The 20914-nt window shown below is 43.0% G+C and overlaps 2 protein-coding genes across 6 annotated transcripts in view; both read right to left on the reverse strand.

Annotated features, from left to right (window-relative positions):
- ogdha (oxoglutarate dehydrogenase a) overlaps window positions 1-775 on the reverse strand; it is a 30106-nt gene extending 29331 nt beyond the window's left edge. For all 4 annotated transcript variants that reach the window (XM_058388981.1, XM_058388980.1, XM_058388983.1 and 1 more), the window contains exon 1: window positions 618-775. The gene's annotated coding sequence lies outside the window, so the exon portion shown is untranslated. The remainder of the gene's footprint in view (window positions 1-617) is intronic.
- A 1124-nt stretch (window positions 776-1899) lies between these two features.
- The window catches only part of adam9 (ADAM metallopeptidase domain 9), a 25329-nt gene continuing 6314 nt past the window's right edge, over window positions 1900-20914 (reverse strand). The window contains exons 4-23 of one of the 2 annotated variants that reach the window (XM_058388984.1): window positions 20466-20544; window positions 15060-15136; window positions 14759-14957; window positions 14610-14675; window positions 14426-14497; window positions 13660-13829; window positions 13451-13532; window positions 13212-13348; window positions 12778-12949; window positions 12505-12597; window positions 12121-12316; window positions 11844-11949; window positions 11219-11402; window positions 10538-10618; window positions 10306-10411; window positions 9556-9697; window positions 9206-9287; window positions 8619-8648; window positions 3414-3487; window positions 1900-2973 (exon numbers count right to left, since the gene is read on the reverse strand). In XM_058388984.1, the coding sequence (XP_058244967.1) occupies window positions 2913-2973; window positions 3414-3487; window positions 8619-8648; window positions 9206-9287; window positions 9556-9697; window positions 10306-10411; window positions 10538-10618; window positions 11219-11402; window positions 11844-11949; window positions 12121-12316; window positions 12505-12597; window positions 12778-12949; window positions 13212-13348; window positions 13451-13532; window positions 13660-13829; window positions 14426-14497; window positions 14610-14675; window positions 14759-14957; window positions 15060-15136; window positions 20466-20544 (2209 nt within the window). In that variant the 3' untranslated portion in view covers window positions 1900-2912. The remainder of the gene's footprint in view (window positions 2974-3413; window positions 3488-8618; window positions 8649-9205; window positions 9288-9555; window positions 9698-10305; window positions 10412-10537; window positions 10619-11218; window positions 11403-11843; window positions 11950-12120; window positions 12317-12504; window positions 12598-12777; window positions 12950-13211; window positions 13349-13450; window positions 13533-13659; window positions 13830-14425; window positions 14498-14609; window positions 14676-14758; window positions 14958-15059; window positions 15137-20465; window positions 20545-20914) is intronic. The other variant, XM_058388985.1, reaches the window with a different exon arrangement.

A 20914-nucleotide genomic window follows, 5' to 3' on the forward strand; every position in this document is an offset into this window, starting at 1 on the left:
CTTTGTCCTTTCACTGAACATGGGGGGGGGGGGATCTAGCGGAAAATGCTAGTTAACTGAGCTAAGCTAAGGCAACTCCCCAGCCTTTACCGAGTCTGTGTGTTCCTGTTGTTTACTGAGCTTCCTAAAATCTTAACTAACGCACCATGTCGGAATGTTGTAAAGACGGATTTGTTCGACAGATTTATAACAAACAAACGACACCGGCGGCACATGTGGCGTTTTTTGCTAACTAGCGCTGTGATATGATACTTTGGCTGCGTCCCAATAAGCACTACGCACCCTACACAAGTGCACTTCACTCAGCATGAAATAACGGTATATGTAGTGCACGCTACGTGACATAGGGAGCTTATTGAAACCGAGCCGGTGTAAATGGAGCCGTATAGCTAAATCTGGTGGATTCTTCAGGAACCGCTGCAAACGGAAACTATTTTATAAAACAATTTTTGAAGAAGAAAGCGTATTAACTATGCATTGTCTGATTTACTTTTACTCAAATAAGCTATCAAACTCTCCAGCGAAGAACACGTTGTTCGTTGTGTAATCTGCTCGCCCTGTATTGTATGATTATTATTATTTTAAATCATATAAACCCCACCCGAAGCTTTACTTACTTGTGACAGAGTTTCCGGTTAAGGGTGAATGATTCACACACCCGAAGTTTTGAACTAGAACCTGATTAGAAATCCTCCGTCCGGCGTCCTGATGCCCTTTGCGTCGCTCCTGCTAGGAGAAAAAAAAATAGCGAGTCCCGAGAACCGGAAGTTGAAATCTCGAGCCCGGTGACGCCACGTGCAGCCTGACGTCACGCTCTCACTTTTCCCGCGATAATTTGCCCTCTTCAGGCCTGTTAATGTCCGAGTAAAATAAAGAGTTAGAGTCTTAAAGCACTTTATATTAGGAGGAAGGAAAAAATATATCCGGTGATTATGAGAGAAAAATACTGTTATTAACCAGAACAACATGATACACTGGGGAAATTACTATCTATCTATCTATCTATCTATCCGTCCATCTCTCCTATCTATCTATCTATCTATCTGTCTGTCTGTCTGTCTGTCTGTCTGTCTGTCTGTCTGTCTGTCTGTCTGTCTACTGATCGGTCTTGTCTGTCTGTCTGTCTGTCTATCTATCCATCTATCTAGTCAGGTTAGTGAAATAACAAAAATGACAGGATGTTTTGTATAGAAACATGACAGTAATATTTATTTCCATATGCAACAGTCAATACCATAACCGGCAAATCTTCATCACACAGGTCACAGAGCCGCGTTCTGGAATTCTGCTGAAACACTGCAAATAACATCATCTCACAATACGAGTTCCCATCCGTCTACAGTAAATACAATACAGGTCTACTTCCTTTGTGTGTGTTTTCGGGATCGTAGTGCAGCTTTGTACCTCAAACAGCGCTGAAAGGAGCTGGAAGAATCGAAACACAGTGCGATCAGAAGGGTACGAGACAAAAAGGTGAAGAAAGGAAGGAAACTCGAGTCGCTCGACCGCTCAGGACGGAATTCTGTCCATTAGGCTTCAGATACGCTCAGTGATATTACAGACTGTATGGCACTTTGCCTCTCTCTCTCTCTCTCTCACACACACACACACACACACACACACACCCGTGAACGCCGTGTATCTGAATATTGAATATCGAATGAATATTGCATCACTGGATCTGAACAGGGTTCTCTGTGTCTCGCATAGCCCTTTAAAGATGACCGAAAAAAATAAGGCATTTACTTCTCGAATAAAATCCAGACAAAACGTTTAACACCACGATACGATTGTTTCTGATCATAGAAAATGACAAAGAAAATAATAGAAAATAAAAGGAAATAATCACACGAACACTTCAGGAAAAAGAAAGTCTGACAGTGCATCAAGTTTTGTTTATATTGCGGGATTATTAGAACTTTGACCTTTTATTTTGAAAAGAAAAAACCAGAACAAGAAAAAAAAAATTAAAATAAAAATTAAAAATAAAAAATTTAAATGGCTTGTCATGTTTGCATCAATGGTATTTTTGCATATTTATTATTTTTTCTTTTTTTTTTTTTTAAATATATGTATTGAAATTTTATATTCAGGACATCATAATTTGTTTCTATTTCCCAAGAAATGAATACGAACCAATATTTTTAATTTTTTTCCACATCATAACTGTTGATTTTTTAACTCCCATTTAAACGCATTTCCCATTTTTTTAAATGGTCGTAAATTATTTTTTGATTATAAATTATTATTATTAGTAATTTAAAAAAACAAAAACAAACAGCATTTATGCGTCCAATGTAAAAGCCTGATGATGCAGAATGGAACTTATTATTATTATTATTATTATTATATACTTTATATGCATTTTACAAGAATTCTGATTTATCCTTGTTAAATTTCATGCTTGTTGCGGTTTGCATCCCACATTTGATACCAAAAAAATAAAATAAACGCCTAATTAATCAAGAATTTTGATGTTAATATACTGCTTTGTGCCGTAAATATACCCATGTGCAATCATCTGCAGTGGTTCTGGTCCTTTACATTCCATAACAGTAACAAACATCATAATACAAATTAGGGAGTCAACTTGCCGCCGTAGCAACCTCGATTCGGAGACGTCGGGCAGAGTCCGATTGGCCGAGGCTCTCGGGTCCCGCCCCTTTTTCGTAGGGTGATCTAGCAGGAGGAGCTGATTTGTGTCACAGCGCACTATTTTTAACATCAGGCTCGCTGCACTGTTCAGGAAGTGTTGAGATTGTTGAGCAGCTGTTTGATTGACAGGTGGCAAACGGTCAAAAGCCAAGAAGGCGGAGTTATGGTCAAGGGGGCGGGGCGGTCATGCCGTCTGGCTTTTATACAATCACACACACACTCACACACACATCCAGGACAGGTGTGTGAGGTGTGTGTTATACAGGAGGAGGAGGGGCGGGTCTCTGAGGCAGGAGCTGACTGGCAGGAGGAGGGGGTCTGTGGGAGAGGGAGAAAGTGAGAATTAGAGAGAGAGAGAGAGAGAGAGAGAGAGAGAGAGAGAGAAAGAGTGGGTGATGGAGAGGAAGAGAGCGATAGAGAGAATTAGAGAGACATACAGACAGAGAGAGAGGGAGAGAGAAAGAAAGAGACAAAGAAAGAAACAAAGAAAGAGAGAGAGAGACAGAGAGAGACACAGACAGAGAGAGAGAGAGAGAGAAACAGGAGAGCGAGACAGAGAGAATAGACAAAGATGGAAAAAGAGAGACAGAATTAGAGAGAAAGAAAGAAAGAAAGAAAGAAAGAAAGAAAGAAATACACGCACAGACAGAGTTAAAAAGAGAGATAGAGAGTCAGACTCCCACACTTTACTACTCCACATTAGTCTGAATGCTGCAGTGGAGCTGGATGTGGGATAAAGTGAGGATGTGTTGGGTTACCGTGTGAACGCAGGGCGTGGCGGTCTGGAGGCGTACGCTGGCGCTGATGACGACGTCTTACTCGTGTGAACCACCTGCACAGAGATGACACAAACGTGACACAAAACACACACACACACACACCGAACACAGCGGATGTCCGACGATCATTAAAAACAAAATGAAAATCAGTCAGTGAAGCAGGCGGTCAGCAGGAGGAGGATATATGAGCAAGATCTGAGCAGAATGACAGGAAGCACTCACGCCTACATCTGGAGCACATCTGTGCTACATAATGCATTAATGTATTAACGATGTATTAATTGTGCATTAATGATTTCTTAAAGGTGTATTGATGTATTAACAGCGTATTAATTGTGTATTAACACTGTATTAATGGTGTATTCATGGTGTATTTATTGTATATTAATGGTGTATTAACGACGTATTCATGGTGTATTAACAGTATATTCATGGTGTATTAACGGTGTATTCATGGTGTATTAACGGTGTATTAACAGTATATTCATGGTGTATTAACGGTGTATTCATGGTGTATTAACGGTGTATTCATGATGTATTAACGGTGTATTAATGATGTATTCATGGTGTATTAACGATGTATTCATGGTGTATTAACGATGTATTCATGGTGTATTAACGGTGTATTAACAGTATATTCATGGTGTATTAACGGTGTATTCATGGTGTATTAACGGTGTATTAACAGTATATTCATGGTGTATTAACGGTGTATTCATGGTGTATTAACGGTGTATTCATGATGTATTAACGGTGTATTCATGGTGTATTAACGGTGTATTAACAGTATATTCATGGTGTATTAACGGTGTATTCATGGTGTATTAACGATGTATTCATGGTGTATTAACGATGTATTCATGGTGTATTAACGGTGTATTCATGGTGTATTAACGATGTATTCATGATGTATTAACGGTGTATTAACGATGTATTCATGATGTATTAATATATTCATGATGTATTAACGGTGTATTAACGATGTATTAACGGTGTATTCATGGTGTATTAACGGTGTATTCATGGTGTATTAACGATGTATTCATGATGTATTAACGATGTATTAACGGTGTATTCATGGTGTATTAACGGTGTATTCATGGTGTATTAACGATGTATTCATGGTGTATTAACGGTGTATTAATGATGTATTCATGGTGTATTAACGGTGTATTCATGGTGTATTAACAGTATATTCATGGTGTATTAACGGTGTATTGATGTATTCATGGTGTATTAACGGTGTATTCATGGTGTATTAACGGTGTATTAACGATGTATTCATGATGTATTAGCGGTGTATTAACGGTGTATTAACGGTGTATTAATGATGTATTAACGGTGTATTCATGGTGTATTAACGGTGTATTAATGATGTATTCATGGTGTATTAACGATGTATTCACGGTGTATTCATGGTGTATTAACAGTATATTCATGGTGTATTAACGGTGTATTAACGATGTATTCATGATGTATTAACGGTGTATTCATGGTGTATTAACGGTGTATTCATGATGTATTAACGATGTATTCATGGTGTATTAACGGTGTATTAATGATGTATTCATGGTGTATTAACGGTGTATTAATGATGTATTAATGATGTATTCATGGTGTATTAACGGTGTATTCATGGTGTATTAACAGTATATTCATGATGTATTAACGGTGTATTAATGATGTATTCATGGTGTATTAACGGTGTATTAATGATGTATTCATGGTGTATTAACGGTGTATTAATGATGTATTCATGGTGTATTAACGGTGTATTAATGATGTATTCATGGTGTATTAACGGTGTATTAATGATGTATTCATGGTGTATTAACGGTGTATTAATGATGTATTCATGGTGTATTAACGGTGTATTAATGATGTATTCATGGTGTATTAACGGTGTATTAATGATGTATTAATGATGTATTCATGGTGTATTAACGGTGTATTCATGATGTATTAACGGTGTATTAATGATGTATTCATGGTGTATTAATGATGTATTAATGATGTATTCATGGTGTATTAACAGTATATTCATGATGTATTCATGGTGTATTAATGATGTATTCATGGTGTATTAATGATGTATTCATGGTGTATTAATGATGTATTCATGGTGTATTAACGATGTATTCATGGTGTATTAACGATGTATTCATGGTGTATTAATGATGTATTCATGGTGTATTAACGATGTATTCATGGTGTATTAACGGTGTATTCATGGTGTATTAACGATGTATTCATGGTGTATTAATGATGTATTCATGGTGTATTAATGATGTATTCATGGTGTATTAACGATGTATTCATGGTGTATTAACGATGTATTCATGGTGTATTAACGATGTATTCATGGTGTATTAACGATGTATTCATGGTGTATTAACAGTATATTCATGGTGTATTAACGATGTATTCATGGTGTATTAATGATGTATTCATGGTGTATTAACGGTGTATTCATGGTGTATTAACAGTATATTCATGGTGTATTAATGATGTATTCATGGTGTATTAACGATGTATTCATGGTGTATTAACGGTGTATTCATGGTGTATTAACAGTATATTCATGGTGTATTAATGATGTATTCATGGTGTATTAACGATGTATTCATGGTGTATTAACGATGTATTCATGGTGTATTAACGATGTATTCATGGTGTATTAACAGTATATTCATGGTGTATTAATGATGTATTCATGGTGTATTAATGATGTATTCATGGTGTATTAACGATGTATTCATGGTGTATTAACAGTATATTCATGGTGTATTAACGATGTATTCATGGTGTATTAATGATGTATTCATGGTGTATTAACGATGTATTCATGGTGTATTAACGATGTATTCATGGTGTATTAACAGTATATTCATGGTGTATTAACAGTATATTCATGGTGTATTAACGATGTATTCATGGTGTATTAACGATGTATTCATGGTGTATTAACGATTTGTTAATGATGTATTACAGCATATATACACTGTATAATATTATTGAGCAATTATTAAGCGCAGAGGATTCGTCAATATTAAGTTCATATGATTTCAGCGAGATGTTTGGAGACTTTTGAAAGAATATGCAGGGCGGGCCATCATCGTCATGACGATATAATATCCAGATCCTGATGTGAAAAATGATAACTGATAACCCTGATCCTGATAACCCTTTATTAATTTTTTAAAAATTGAATAATTAAATAATTTTTAATAACTAAGATTGTTGTACTTAATCTTTCAAATTTGTTCTTTTAATTTAATTTCTTTCAATTTAAATGTTCTTTTAATTTTAAGATTAATTTTAAAATTTAATCTTTAAAATTGTAATGCTAAACAATTTTCTGGTTCTTTTAGTGATATTCTGGTTCTTTTAGTGATATTCTTAGTGATATATATATATAAAAAAAAAAATTCTTTTCTAAATAACGTTTTTATATATATTATTTTAAACATGACACTACTCTTCTGTAAGTTATTTCATAATGTTTGTAGAAATCATGATAGTTTTTCAGTCCAGAATTTTCATCCAGTGGTTTTGTTTGTTTGTTTGTTTTGCCTTGGCAAAGTTATGAGGCGTTTCTTCATGCACAAATATTTATATATTCATAAAGTTAGAAAATGAAAGATGTTTGCATTTCCTCCATCTTCCAGTGTGTTGCTGCATGTTGTTCATGTCTAGCTGACATCTGGACACATCTGGAGAGCTATGTGAAGTCACTAAATGACTGGACGTGGTTTAAGATGTGGGTAATTACATTAGGGGTAAAGTGTGAGGCTTAAAATAATAAAATAAAATTAAATAAAAAGAGAAAATATAGCGGCAATTTCTGCCGTAAATATGAGGTTCTGGAGGAGAGGCCATGCTGGATTACAAGCATTTAATAAGGCTTTATAGCAGCACCAAAAAACCTCTAGACAGGTGACAGGATGGAGATGAGAGGTTTTGTGGCTGAGGAGAAGATGAGTACAGAAGAGAGGAGGAGGAGAGGAGAAGAGAGAGGATGAGGGAGGAGAAAAGGGAAGAGGAGGGCAGGAGGAGAGGAGAGGACAGGAAAGGAGGAGGAGACGAGACAAGATGAGAGGAAAGAATGAAAGAAGGAGGAGGGGAGCAAAAGAGGAGGACCTGAGAGGAAAGCAGGAGGAGAGGAAAAAAGGACAAGTGGAGAGGAGGAGAAGAGCAGGAGAAGCGGAGAGGAGAAAAGAGGATAGGAGAGGTGATGAGATAAAAAGAAAGCAGAGGAAAGGAGATGAAAGGATAGGAGAGGAGAGCAGGAGGAGAGGAGAGGAGAGCAGGAAAAGAGGAGGAGGATATGAGAGGAGAGCAGGAGGAGAGGATATGAGAGGAGAGCAGGAGAAGAGGAGAGCAGGAGGAGAGGATATGAGAGGAGAGCAGGAGGAGAGGATATGAGAGGAGAGCAGGAGAAGAGGAGGAGAGCCGGAGGAGGAATAAGCAGTGACAGTCTCTTCCCAGGGAACCAATCAGAAGCCTAGAAGCCTGACTGAACAATCAGTGCTTATACCACAGCTCTGTTCAATACTCAACTCTGATTGGTCAGCAGAGTGATGAGTGAGTGTTTTCTATAACAGCAGCTCTGACAGGGTCACAGCTTTATATTAACGTCCTGGTACTGATACGTTAGCGTTTCTATGGTAACAGCTCATTCACTCACACACAAACAGACTGAAGTGCTCTTCATCATACGGAGATGTTTATTCAACATGTCAGCACTTCAAGCTGTAACTTCATCAGGGCAGATGAGGCTGTGCTTCTTTGTGGTTTCTAGAACCATTTAGAATCAGCTAGAACCAGCTAAAATCAGCTAGAGCCAGCTAGAACCAGCTAAAATCAGCTAGAGCCAGCTAAAATCAGACGTTCTTTAACCTTAAGCGCGAAAAAACTAGTGTGGTGAAGGAACATCTGATTCTAGCTGCTGTGACATGACTGAAAGCAGGAACAAACTACTTTCGTGGCTGTTCAACATTAAACAAAACTATAAACTGAAAAAGTCTGAGGCATTATAGTTAATGCACTGCAATCAGATTAAGCAGGTGAACGGCTGTGGTATAAGAGGAATAAAACAGAGTGCAGCTAGAGGAAAAGAATGGAGCTGGCACTGAGGGGTGTGTTTTATTCCTTATGGAAAATATACACTGCAAATATATTTACCTCTTCAGCTGGTAATAACTGAGCCTGATGCTTTATACGATACACAAGAGAAGGGGGGGGGGAGAGAGGGAGGGAGAGAGAGAGAGAGAGAGAGAGAGAGAGGGAGAGGGAGGGAGGGAGAGAGAGAGAGGGAGAGAGAGGGAGGGAGAGGGAGGGAGGGAGAGAGAGAGAGGGAGAGAGAGGGAGGGAGAGAAAGAGAGAGAGAGAGAGGGAGAGAGAGAGAGGGAGGGAGAGAGAGGGAGGGAGAGAGAGAGAGAGAGAGAGAGGGAGAGAGAGAGAGAGAGGGAGGGAGCTTGTCATTATGGAGCTGTAACAGACTCAGTAACAGACTGCTGCTAGTTAAACACTGATTATTCTGATCATGATGATTATTATTAATATTAGTAGTATTTATTATTAATATCAGCAGACACCAAACAAGACAATCTATTAAAGCATGTTAAAGTTAAACAGATGAGGAATTAAAGTCACACTATTTCTAGTAGTTAAAGTTTTCTATAAAGTTAGATTTTTATGGTGGATGATTGATGTTGTATGTTTAAGTGATTGAGGTGGTGTGTGTGTGTGTCTGTCTGTTGGGGACTTACTCCGTCTTTCACTATGCTGCTGGGGTTCCCACGCTGATTCGCAGGAGCCCGGCTGTTAGTGGTCTGCGGCCTGGTGTCCGCTCTGAAGGACAGGACAGGACAGGACAGCACACACACACACACACACGTGCAAATGTATTACTTTATAATTGACACACATTATATACATCATACACATCATGAACCAATGGCAATGCATTTTGTGATGCACATAAATACAAAAATAAATGAAAAGACAGACAGATAGATAAATATATAGATAGATAGACAAACAGACAGACAGACAGACAGATAGATAGATGGACAGACAGACAGACAGACAGACAGACAGGATGAAGCGGTGCACTCACTCGTAACCCTGAGAGCGCTTTTTCCTGCAGAAGCGTCGCCGCAGCTCGTTTCTCCTGATGAAGGCGAAGAAACCCAAAACCAGGAGAGGAACAACCAGGAGAAAGAAAACCAGCAGACCGTTTCTTGTAGACCTGTCTTTTTCTTTGTGTGCGTGTGTGTGAGTGAAAGAGAGAGAGAAATATACATACATATGAAGTGAAGCTGCATCCCAAATGACACACTACACTACACTACGCACCCTAGCGTCTATCTGTGAATGCTGAAGAATTGTATCGTCTCAAATGGAACACTAGCTGATGTTCACTAACAGGAAGTAGAAGCCGTTTCCAAGACGAAGGCAAAACGACAGAGAGAGAGCAGATAGATAAAGAGACAGAGAGAGAGAGAGAGATTAAGAGACAAAGAGAGAGAGACAGAGAAAGAGAGAAAGAGAGAGAGAAAGACAGCAGAAAGATAGAGAGAACATCAGAAAAGAACATCAGAAAAGTTGTTGGAGTATAATTTTATCTCATCCGACATCACTGTCCGCCCCTTTTGATCCAAAATATCAGCAAAGCTGTGAGTGTCCAGTGCATGAAGTGTCCAACATTCCACACTCCATTTTATACCCCAAACTGGTGTAGAGTAGTGCACGTGTGTGCGATTTGGGACGCACCTCCAGTCGCAGATTAATAAAAAAATGTACATAGCCGTAAGAGGATGTACGTTTGTCAAGAAGTTGTCACGTGAGTGCCGTGTGTGGATCGTACCATTCCAGGTGGGGCCGCTGTCTATACTGCCCCCGTAACCCGGGGAGTCGCAGAATGGTGGAGCCCAGTTGTATTCACAGTGGCAGTTCCTGTTGCTGTTACACACCTACAGTGATCGAAACACACACACACACACACACACACACACACACACATCCCATCAGCAACAGATTTCAAGAAAAACAGGACAGCAGCAAAGCATTATAGGTGATGTCCAGTAAAGGACACTCACCCCATGACCGTGGCATTTCTTCTGTAGGTCACAGTCGTATTTCAGCTCGTCGGCGCTCCTGCACTCGTAGTTTAAACAAACCTGGAATCAACAAATTTACACACACACAAAAAAAAATCCTAAATGTTTTTTTCTTTTATTTAAGACAATATTTTGACCCTTTAAGCATTTTTATTTATTTATTTATTTTATTTTTGTTTAAATATTAAGTCACAATGTTAAAAAAGGGCAGCAAATAAATGGGAAATAAATGTAAAGTTTTTTTTTTTTAAAAATCGAGACGATATTGTTTAAAAGAAATGTATATTAATGATATGAATTATTATAAATTAATATTCATTATTATACATTATTAATTATTATTAATTAATATTGTATATTTTTATAGGTCAAAAACTGGTAAATGAATTAGAATCTACAAATAAACCAAAAAACAAATATTGTAGTATTTAAAAAAAATATATGTTGATTAAAATATCTAAATAACCATGAATTTATTTGCAATAAATAAAAAAAATATATAAAATTAAAATAAAGTTTTCATTATCATTGTAATTGATATTCATAGATTCATAACATGAATTAAAACAAACACTGAAGTGTGTGTGTGTAATTCTGAATGTGTCTTTTCTTACAGAGGTAGACATTAAGCATGGGTGAGCGTGTGTGTGTGTGTGTGACCTTGTTCTCGCCACACTTGGTGCCTTCATTAACCATGCCCGGGTCAGGAACGTCGGAGCCCAGGCGGAAATCCACTCCCCAGCAGGTGGTGTCTCCGATTGGGGTCTCGATGATGGAGGGTTTGATACCGAACACTATGGTTTTCTGGACTTGCTCACACTGCAGCTTCCCACACATGGCATTCCTGAGAGAGAGAGAGAGAGAGAGAGACAGAGACAGAAAGAGAAAGAGAGAGATTGAAACAATGAGATAAAAGGTCAATGGGAAAGACAGAGGAACAGAGACAGACAGAGACAGAGATAGAGTCGGGGGGGGGGGGGCAAGACAGAGACAGCAAGAAAGAGAGAGAAAAAGAGGGAGATAGAGACAACGATATAAAAAGTCCATGGAAAAGACAGAGGAACAGAGAGAGAGAGAGAGAGAGAGAGAAGATAGATAAAAAGAGAGAGAGAGAGACAGTGAGAGAAAAAGAGAGAGAGAAAGAGACAGAGAGAGAAAAAGAAAGACAGAGAGCAAGACAGAGTCAGAGACAGTAAGAAAGAGAGAGAGAGTGAAAGAGAGCATATAGAGAGACAGAGAGAGAGGGAGAGAGAGAGGGAGAGAGAGAGGGAGAGATCTGTTGTACCTGCTCTCACACTTCTTCATGCTATGGCCCTGGTAGCCACAGTTCCCGAAGCGATCGCCTTTGGAGTTCACGTCTTTAAAGCAAGCCTCGGGAGCAGCTTTTGCCTCTGCGTAACACACACACACACACACACACACACACACACACCATGATTCCTAGGACTCTGGAACTCACCTCTGTTCTCTGTCATGGGCTCCGGGGCTGAGCAGCGTGGTGTGTGATTCTGTATGTTGTATGTGTGCAGTAGGAACCTCCGAGTGCAGTGTGTTGTACTCACTGGGACCGAACAGGGCCTGGCACTGGGTGTCGTAGTGCTGGCACATGCCATTGTAGCAGTAAGCCACGCCCTTCAGGCACGGGTGTCCGTTCTGCTTAAACACGTCAGGCTGGCACAGAGAGGACGAACCGTTACAGTACTCCGGCAGGTCGCATTCATCTGTACTGCTCCTACACACGAAACCACCCGGGAGGAACTGAGAGAGAGAGAGAGAGAGAGAGAGAGAGAGAGAGGGAGGGAGGGAGAGAGAGAGATGAAGGGAGATAGACAGAGAGAGGAAGAGAGGTAGAGTAAAAGGGAGAGAGAAAGAGAGATCTTTAAACTGACAAAAATCGTGTGTGTGTGTGTGTGTGTGTGTGTGTGTGTGTGTGTGTGTGTGGTTACCCTGCAGTGCTTGCAGCACACTCCGTATGCACACTCAGCACCAGCTCGGAGTTTACAAGTCTTAGCCTCACAGCAGGGGTCCTTCTCACACTCCTGCAACACACACACTTTATTTCCAGAAAAAATAGCATGCTTGTCTTTGACAGCTCCACTACTGTGTACATAAACCCTTCGGACTCATCATCATCATCATCACTCCTCTTGCCCTGACCACTGCACCCTGTGCATTAGAGAGTGAACCCCTGAGCTGAAACCTGATGCGAGCGCTCTGACCTCCACTGAGCCGCAGTCACACTCCTCTCCCACGTCCACCAGCTTGTTGCCGCAGTAGGGGGCGCTGTAGGCCTCGTCCGGCCGCGGGACGTTCAGCAGGCAGGTTCCTCCGGCGTTCAGGATCAGCTTCTCAAAGTCGTCCGCACTGCAGCTGCTGAAGTTCCGTGAGCCACTGAGGGAGCGAGAGAACGAAGAACAGAAGAAAGAATGAGAGCAGAGAAGTGAAGAGAGAAGACCATACCTTCACACACATACTCAAATCGAGAGGAGAGGAGAGGAGAGGAGAAGAGAGGAGAAGATAGGAGAGGAGACAAGAGAAGAGACCATACCTTTACACACACACACGTTGCCCCCCCAGAATGCATGATGCATAAAAGTGAGAAGAGAAGAGACGTGAAGAGAAGAGAAGAAGAGACACACACACACACACTCACGATGCCCCGGAGTTCATGATGCAGTTGGCCACATCACATCTGCAGACTCTCCCGTCATCATCGTGGTTCATCCCAAGATTGTGTCCGAGCTCATGAGCCACAATGGAAGCAAATGATGCTACATTTTTATTGGTGAACTAAAAACACACACACAGACACACACAGACTATTAGTTAGAGTATTCACTGGGAAGGTGCTGAATAATTTGGCCAATGAGAATCCAGGCTGAGATGGAGTACCGCGTTGATCCCGCCCCCGTGACTCCTGGAGCAGGCCGTGCCCACAAACGCCATGCCTGCTGTACTCCCGAATCCTTTCTTCCTGCAGAGAGAGAGAGCGAGCGAGAGAGAAGAGGACATTAGGATTGTTACATTATTAATATCGCTGCTTGATGTTGTTGTCCTACTCAGGAAGGTCAATAAAGCTGATGCGGCGTGAAGCTACTAACAGGATGAGCTGAGCGCTGTCATGGCGACGGCGGGGCACGAGCTCCTTCTCCCTCCACTGGGTGAAGCGTCCGAGCACCTCACCTGCACCCCCGTCCGTACTGATAAAGTTCACCATCGACCAGATCTCCAACCCCACCAACACCACCCGGATATTCAGAGCTATGTACATCTGAAAGAGAGAGAGAGACAGAGACAGAGAAGAAGGGGAGAGAAAAAGAGAGAAAAGGAGGGGGAAGAGGTTAAGAGAGCGGAAGAGAGAGAGTGATAGAGAAAGTGGGAGAGGGAGAGAGAGAATGAAAGAGAACAGTGGAATGAAATAGGGAGAGAGAGAGAGAGAGAATAGGGAGAAAAGCAGAAGGAAGAGGGGAGAGAGAGAGCGAAAAAGAGGGAGAAATAGAGAGAGAGAGAACAGGGAGAAAAGAGGGAGGAAGGGGGGAGAAAGAGAGAGAAAGAGAGAAAAGGAGAGGAGGGAGAGTGAGAGAGAGGAAGAGAGGGAGTGATAGAGGAAGTGGGAGAGGGAGAAAGAAAGAGAGAGACAGAGAGAGAGAGGGAGAGAGGGAGAGAGAAGGGGGGACCGAGTGAGAGAGAGGAAGAGAGGGAACAATAGAGGAAGCAGGAGAGGGAGACAGAGTGAGAGAAAGAGAGAGAGATGGAACAGATATAAAGAAATGACAGGTAAACGTATATAAACACACAGATGTGTATTATACAGAATGAGGAACACAGGTGTGAATAAATCCTCTGTGTTGAAACTCCGGAGCTTACACTGTCCACGTAGTTAGCGAGCTGCACCATCTCCTCTCGCACCGCCGTCTGATTACGGTTAGTGTAATTAAACTGAGGAACAGAAGGTCAGAGGTCAAGGGTCAAGATCGGTTTTATGGTTTCTGTTCCACATTTAAGAATGAAGAAATACTGGATATTCGCTCACAGAGAAGTCAGGACTTACTCTCTCATTATCGACCACCAGCAGCAGCTCTACGTAATGTGTCTGGTGTAGCACCGCCCTCTTTTTCTGTACACACACACACACACACAGTCACACTTTCATCGTAAGTATAAACTGTGTATAAACTCCTACACTTTCTCATCACTGACTCTGATCAGATGATTGACAGGTGTGACGTTGTGGGCGTGGACAGGCAGTACTGGGTCGTCATGGTGATGGGAGTGGGGCGTGCCACAGGTAAAAGGTTCCGTCTTGACGTCCTCCAGGCGGTAGACGAGGTGCTCGTTATCTGACGAACCCTCCAGAGGCTCGATGCCTAAACTGGTGTCCTGCATGTGGATCACGCCTCTGACACACACACACACACACACACACGCACACAGTGCAGGACATTTAATAGAAAACACACACCCATTTATGCTAATGAAAAATATCACAAATCTCTCCTACCGTAATCCAGAGCAGAGACTCAGAGCGGCGGAGGAGCCTTCTACATCCTCCACATAACCATGGTAATGACAGTGATCCTGAGCGAGAGAGAGAGAGAGAGAGAGAGAGAGAGAAACAGAGAGAGAAAGGAAGAAAAACATTTAGAAGTTTGGAAGGAGGTACATTTTGGTTGCATGTGTCTGTGTATAGGGGTGTAGCTCTGTGTTTAAGAGCAGGGCTTAGTGTTCAGGGGCAGGGCTTGGTGTATGGGGCAGAGCTCTGTGTTCAGGGGCAGGGCTTAGTATATAGGGGTGGAGCTCTGTGTTTAGGGGCAGGGCTTGGTATATGGGGCAGAGCTCTGTGTTCAAGGGCAGGGTTTAGTGTATTTGGTGAAGCTCTATGTTTAGGGGCAGGGCTTAGTGTATGGGTCGGAGCTCCTGTTTAGGGGCAGGGCTTAGTGTATAGGGGCGGAGCTCCATGTTTAAGGGCGGGGCTTGGTAGTGTTATTAACATGCTGTAGTATAAGAAGAATAAAGCACTTCAGATGAAACGTACATGTTTGAATTCAGATCACATTTTGACAGCGTGGGAATGACAAGCCCCGCCCACTCTTCAAGATAATGTCACCATCTTCCCACAACCCCTCCCCCCTTTTTTCATTAAACATTCTCATCATTTAAACAGAAATCATCGGAGGAAATGCTTCAGTTCATCATGCTGGAAGAGTTTATGGAGGCAGTATACACATACACACACACACACACACACACACGCACACTTCCTTTATGGTTCCCGTAGGAGTGTGTGTAAGACATCTCTTCCTGTGATGGCTGGAGAAACGATCTGCATCTGGAGATCTTTAACTTTTCCTCCATGCACATTTCACTTGTCTAGACAGTGTAGTGTCGAAAAATTCATTAACAAATGAATTAATTAAAAGAAAGAAAGAAAGAAAACTTTGGAGCACCACAGCTTACACTGCACAATCATCACTGGCTCTGTTTGGGTGAGTAGGTGTGTGTGTGTGTGTGTGTGTGTGTGTGTGTGTGAATCCAAAAGAGCTGAATCACATTCTAGGAATACAGCAATGGAAAAAAGTCCGACATCAGAGCTGAAAGTGCGCTCTCGCTCTCTCTCTCTCACACACACACACACACACACACACTCTCTCTCACACACATACTCTCACTAACAAACACATACTCAAATACACACACAAACATGCACAAACAAACATACACGCACATACATAGACAGTCACATACACACACACTCACACAGTCACTCACATACACACACGCAAACATACACAAATACACACACAAATGCGCACACTAAATACACACAGCCACATGCACAAACACACAATGACACCCACACACTCATATACAAATACACACACACACAAACAACCACACACACAAATACACACAAACATACAAACAATTACACAGACTCACATTCACACACTCTCACACACACACACACACACACAAAATGTACTTTTATGCTGAAAGCAAATATTAAAGGACTTCAAACATAACAGCACATGGCTGAGTGTAAAAGTCTGTGCACCCCCAGTAAGAGAGTATAAAAGTTTGTGCACCCCAGGACACAACCTGAATCTGTGTGTGTGTGTGTGTTCTCCTTCAGATGAATCATTAGATCCAGTACATCACATGTAGCATGAATGATGAAACAGGGGTAAGTAACGTAATCACTAGTGGAAAGTTTAAGACGAAGTCGGTTCAAAAGTCTCCCACTTCCTGTTTATCGTTTCTCACATCTCCTGGATCAGATCAAATCAGATCAGAGTCAGAACTTCACGTAAACACTTCCCTCTAAACCAGTTTCACATGACTGAAACTGTTTATTTCCACTTTCGTTTAAATTGAATCACCTTCTAGGTCCAGCCCCGGAGCCAGAACACAATCTCAGTCAGACTGCAGAACACTGATCCGCTTGTGGAGCTCAGCTGGATGCATTCGCTTAAAAAAATAAAAATAAAAGATTCCACTACTGGTCTAGCGGATCCGGATCAGTGCTTGTGACTGGATTCCTGTGGGAGCCAGACCTTCATGAGCACTGCTAAGAGCCAGAAATGTCTGACTCATATTGGACAGAAATTCTGATGAAGTCATGAACTTCCTGATTTCAGCTCTGCAGGGAAAAGATCCAGCATTACCCTGACCATCAGCCATTACTACTAATACTACTCTCTCTCTCTCTCTCTCTCTGTCTCTCTCACACACACACACACACTTCCAGATTACATGCTACATCCCCTTTTATCCCCCTGCCTTCCACCTCGGCTGTAGCAGAAACACAAATTCCTGCAGTTGTGCGTAATCTCCAGTAAAGATCTGTTTGGCTCAGAGTGAGGAATCCCGGGGAAGAGAGAGAGAGAGAGAGAGAGAGAGATCAGGGTGCCGATAGTTTTGCACTCTGACGCACGAGCGCTAACATGATCTGGAATAACACACAATAATTTAGCGTGTGATCGCTCTCAGACCCCAACTTTCGTTTATTAACCACGCACACGTTGTGCGCTTTTATCCATTTACAGCTACCAATTACAATGTAGTTATGTCCTTGTGTAGGCTGTTACTATGGAAACGACAACACGACAAAAGGAGGGCGTTAGTATAAACCTGTCAGCACCTTCTGACCAATCAGAATCCAGAACTGAGCGGGTGTAAATAATTAACACAAACAGCAGATGAGGACGAATTGTTTCATTTCTTTCGTTGTAGGAGTTAAATATTTAATGACACAGAGTAGTTTGTTTTATTGAACACACACACGCACGCACGCACGCACGCACGCACACACACACACGCACACGCGCACACACACGCGCACGCACACACACACACACACACGCACACGCACGCACGCGCACACGCGCGCACACGCGCACACACGCGCACACACGCGCACACACGCGCACACACGCGCACACACGCGCACACACACACACACACACACACACACACACGCACACACACGCGCACACACGCACGCACGCACACGCACGCACGCGCGCACGCACGCGCACGCACGCGCACACACGCGCACACACGCGCACACACGCGCACACACGCGCACACACGCGCACACACGCGCGCACACACGCGAGCACTTTTTTGGTCTGATAAAAATAAACTCTTCTGGATAGAAGTGAAGAGAAGTGATCCATCAGCAGCCTGTAATCAGAGACTAAACACACCTGACTACCAAACAGCACTGTCCTGTTTACTACACAAACACAATGTACTGAGAACCGCACACAGAGATCCACACACACAAACCTGAACACTGAGAACCGCACACTGAGATCCACACACACAAACCTGAACACTGAGAACCGCACACTGAGATCCACACACACAAACCTGAACACTGAGAACCGCACACTGAGATCCACACACAAACCTGAACACTGAGAACCGCACACTGAGATCCACACACAAACCTGAACACTGAGAACCGCACACTGAGATCCACACACACAAACCTGAACACTGAGAACCGCACACTGAGATCCACACACACAAACCTGAACACTGAGAACCGCACACTGAGATCCACACACACAAACCTGAACACTGAGATCCACACTCACAGACCTGCACACTAGAACCGCACACTGAGATCCACACTCACAGACCTGCACACTAGAACCGCACACTGAGATCCACACTCACAGACCTGCACAATAGAACCACACACTGAGATCCACACTCACAGACCTGAACACCGCACACTGAGATCCACACTCACAGACCTGCACACTAGAACCGCACACTGAGATCCACACTCACAGACCTGAACACTGAGAACCGCACACTGAGATCCACACACAGACCTGAACACTGAGAACCGCACACTGAGATCCACACACAGACCTGAACACTGAGATCCACACTCACAGACCTGCACACTAGAACCGCACACTGAGATCCACACTCACAGACCTGCACACTAGAACCGCACACTGAGATCCACACTCACAGACCTGCACACTAGAACCGCACACAGAGATCCACACACACAAAACCTGCACACTAGAACCGCACACTGAGATCCACACTCACAGACCTGCACACTAGAACCGCACACTGAGATCCACACTCACAGACCTGCACACTAGAACCGCACACTGAGATCCACACTCACAGACCTGCACACTAGAACCGCACACTGAGATCCACACTCACAGACCTGAACACCGCAGACTGAGATCCACACTCACAGACCTGCACACTAGAACCGCACACTGAGATCCACACTCACAGACTTGCACACTAGAACTGCACACTGGGATCCACACTCACAGACCTGAACACCGCAGACTGAGATCCACACTCACAGACCTGCACAATAGAACCGCACACTGAGATCCACACTCACAGACCTGAACACTGAGAACCGCACACTGAGATCCACACACACAAACCTGAACACTGAGAACCGCACACTGAGATCCACACACACAAACCTGAACACTGAGAACCGCACACTGAGATCCACACACACAAACCTGAACACTGAGAACCGCACACTGAGATCCACACACACAAACCTGAACACTGAGATCCACACTCACAGACCTGCACACTAGAACCGCACACTGAGATCCACACTCACAGACCTGCACACTAGAACCGCACACTGAGATCCACACTCACAGACCTGCACAATAGAACCACACACTGAGATCCACACTCACAGACCTGAACACTGAGAACCGCACGCTGAGATCCACACTCACAGACCTGAACACTGAGAACCGCACGCTGAGATCCACACTCACAGACCTGAACACTGAGAACCGCACGCTGAGATCCACACTCACAGACCTGAACACTGAGAACCGCACGCTGAGATCCACACTCACAGACCTGAACACTGAGAACCGCACGCTGAGATCCACACTCACAGACCTGAACACTGAGAACCGCACGCTGAGATCCACACTCACAGACCTGAACACTGAGAACCGCACGCTGAGATCCACACTCACAGACCTGCACATTGAGAACCAGCTGAGAGACACCAAGAGACAACTGAGATCCCAACAACGAGATCCCAATGCTGAGATCTGATTACTGAGATCCACACACCTTGAGCTCTGATCAATGAGATCCCAACACTGAGAACCAAACACTGAGATCCCAACACTGAGATCTGATCACTGAGATCGCAACAATGAGAACCCAACACTAAGGTCCCAGCAACAAGATCCCAGCAATGAGAACCCAACACCGAGGTCCCAACACCGAGGTCCCAACACCGAGGTCCCAACACCGAGGTCCCAACACCGAGGTCCGCACACAGAGAAAGTCCAGTTCAGGTTTTAATGAGCTCTGAGCTCTTTCTCAGCAGTCTGGTCATTAAGCCTTTTAAGCTCTGGGGGTTCAGTACCTTCATGTTTGGTCTCTCTGTGATCAGTGATCCATCCTTGGCGTAGGAATACACGGTGAAATCGTCCGGCAGGAGAAACCTGACAAAACACACAAAGAGGAACTTCAAGCAGGAATAAAGACCAGTGTGAGAAAGGGCAGTGTGAGGAGAGTCATGTGTTCAACAGGTGAACACATTCTGAAAGTTTCAGAATGCACCGGAAGGCAGGAAGTGATGCGGAGGATGTTTTAGCTTTGAACTAGTTAATTAATAGGACTGTACGCTCTGTCACACACACACACACACACACACACACACACACAGGGAGTGTATAGTGAGACAGGCGTAGGCTGAGAGCGGATAAAGTCCAGGACACACTCAGCCCTGGCTGTGTTCCAAATCAGCAGAACTAATCTGTCTGATCTGCAGCACTCTGGAGGAAGGGAGTGTGTCACCAGGGGGTGTGTGTG

The sequence above is a fragment of the Hemibagrus wyckioides genome, linkage group LG05 (assembly GCF_019097595.1).
Source record: "Hemibagrus wyckioides isolate EC202008001 linkage group LG05, SWU_Hwy_1.0, whole genome shotgun sequence".
Lineage (NCBI taxonomy): Eukaryota > Metazoa > Chordata > Actinopteri > Siluriformes > Bagridae > Hemibagrus > Hemibagrus wyckioides.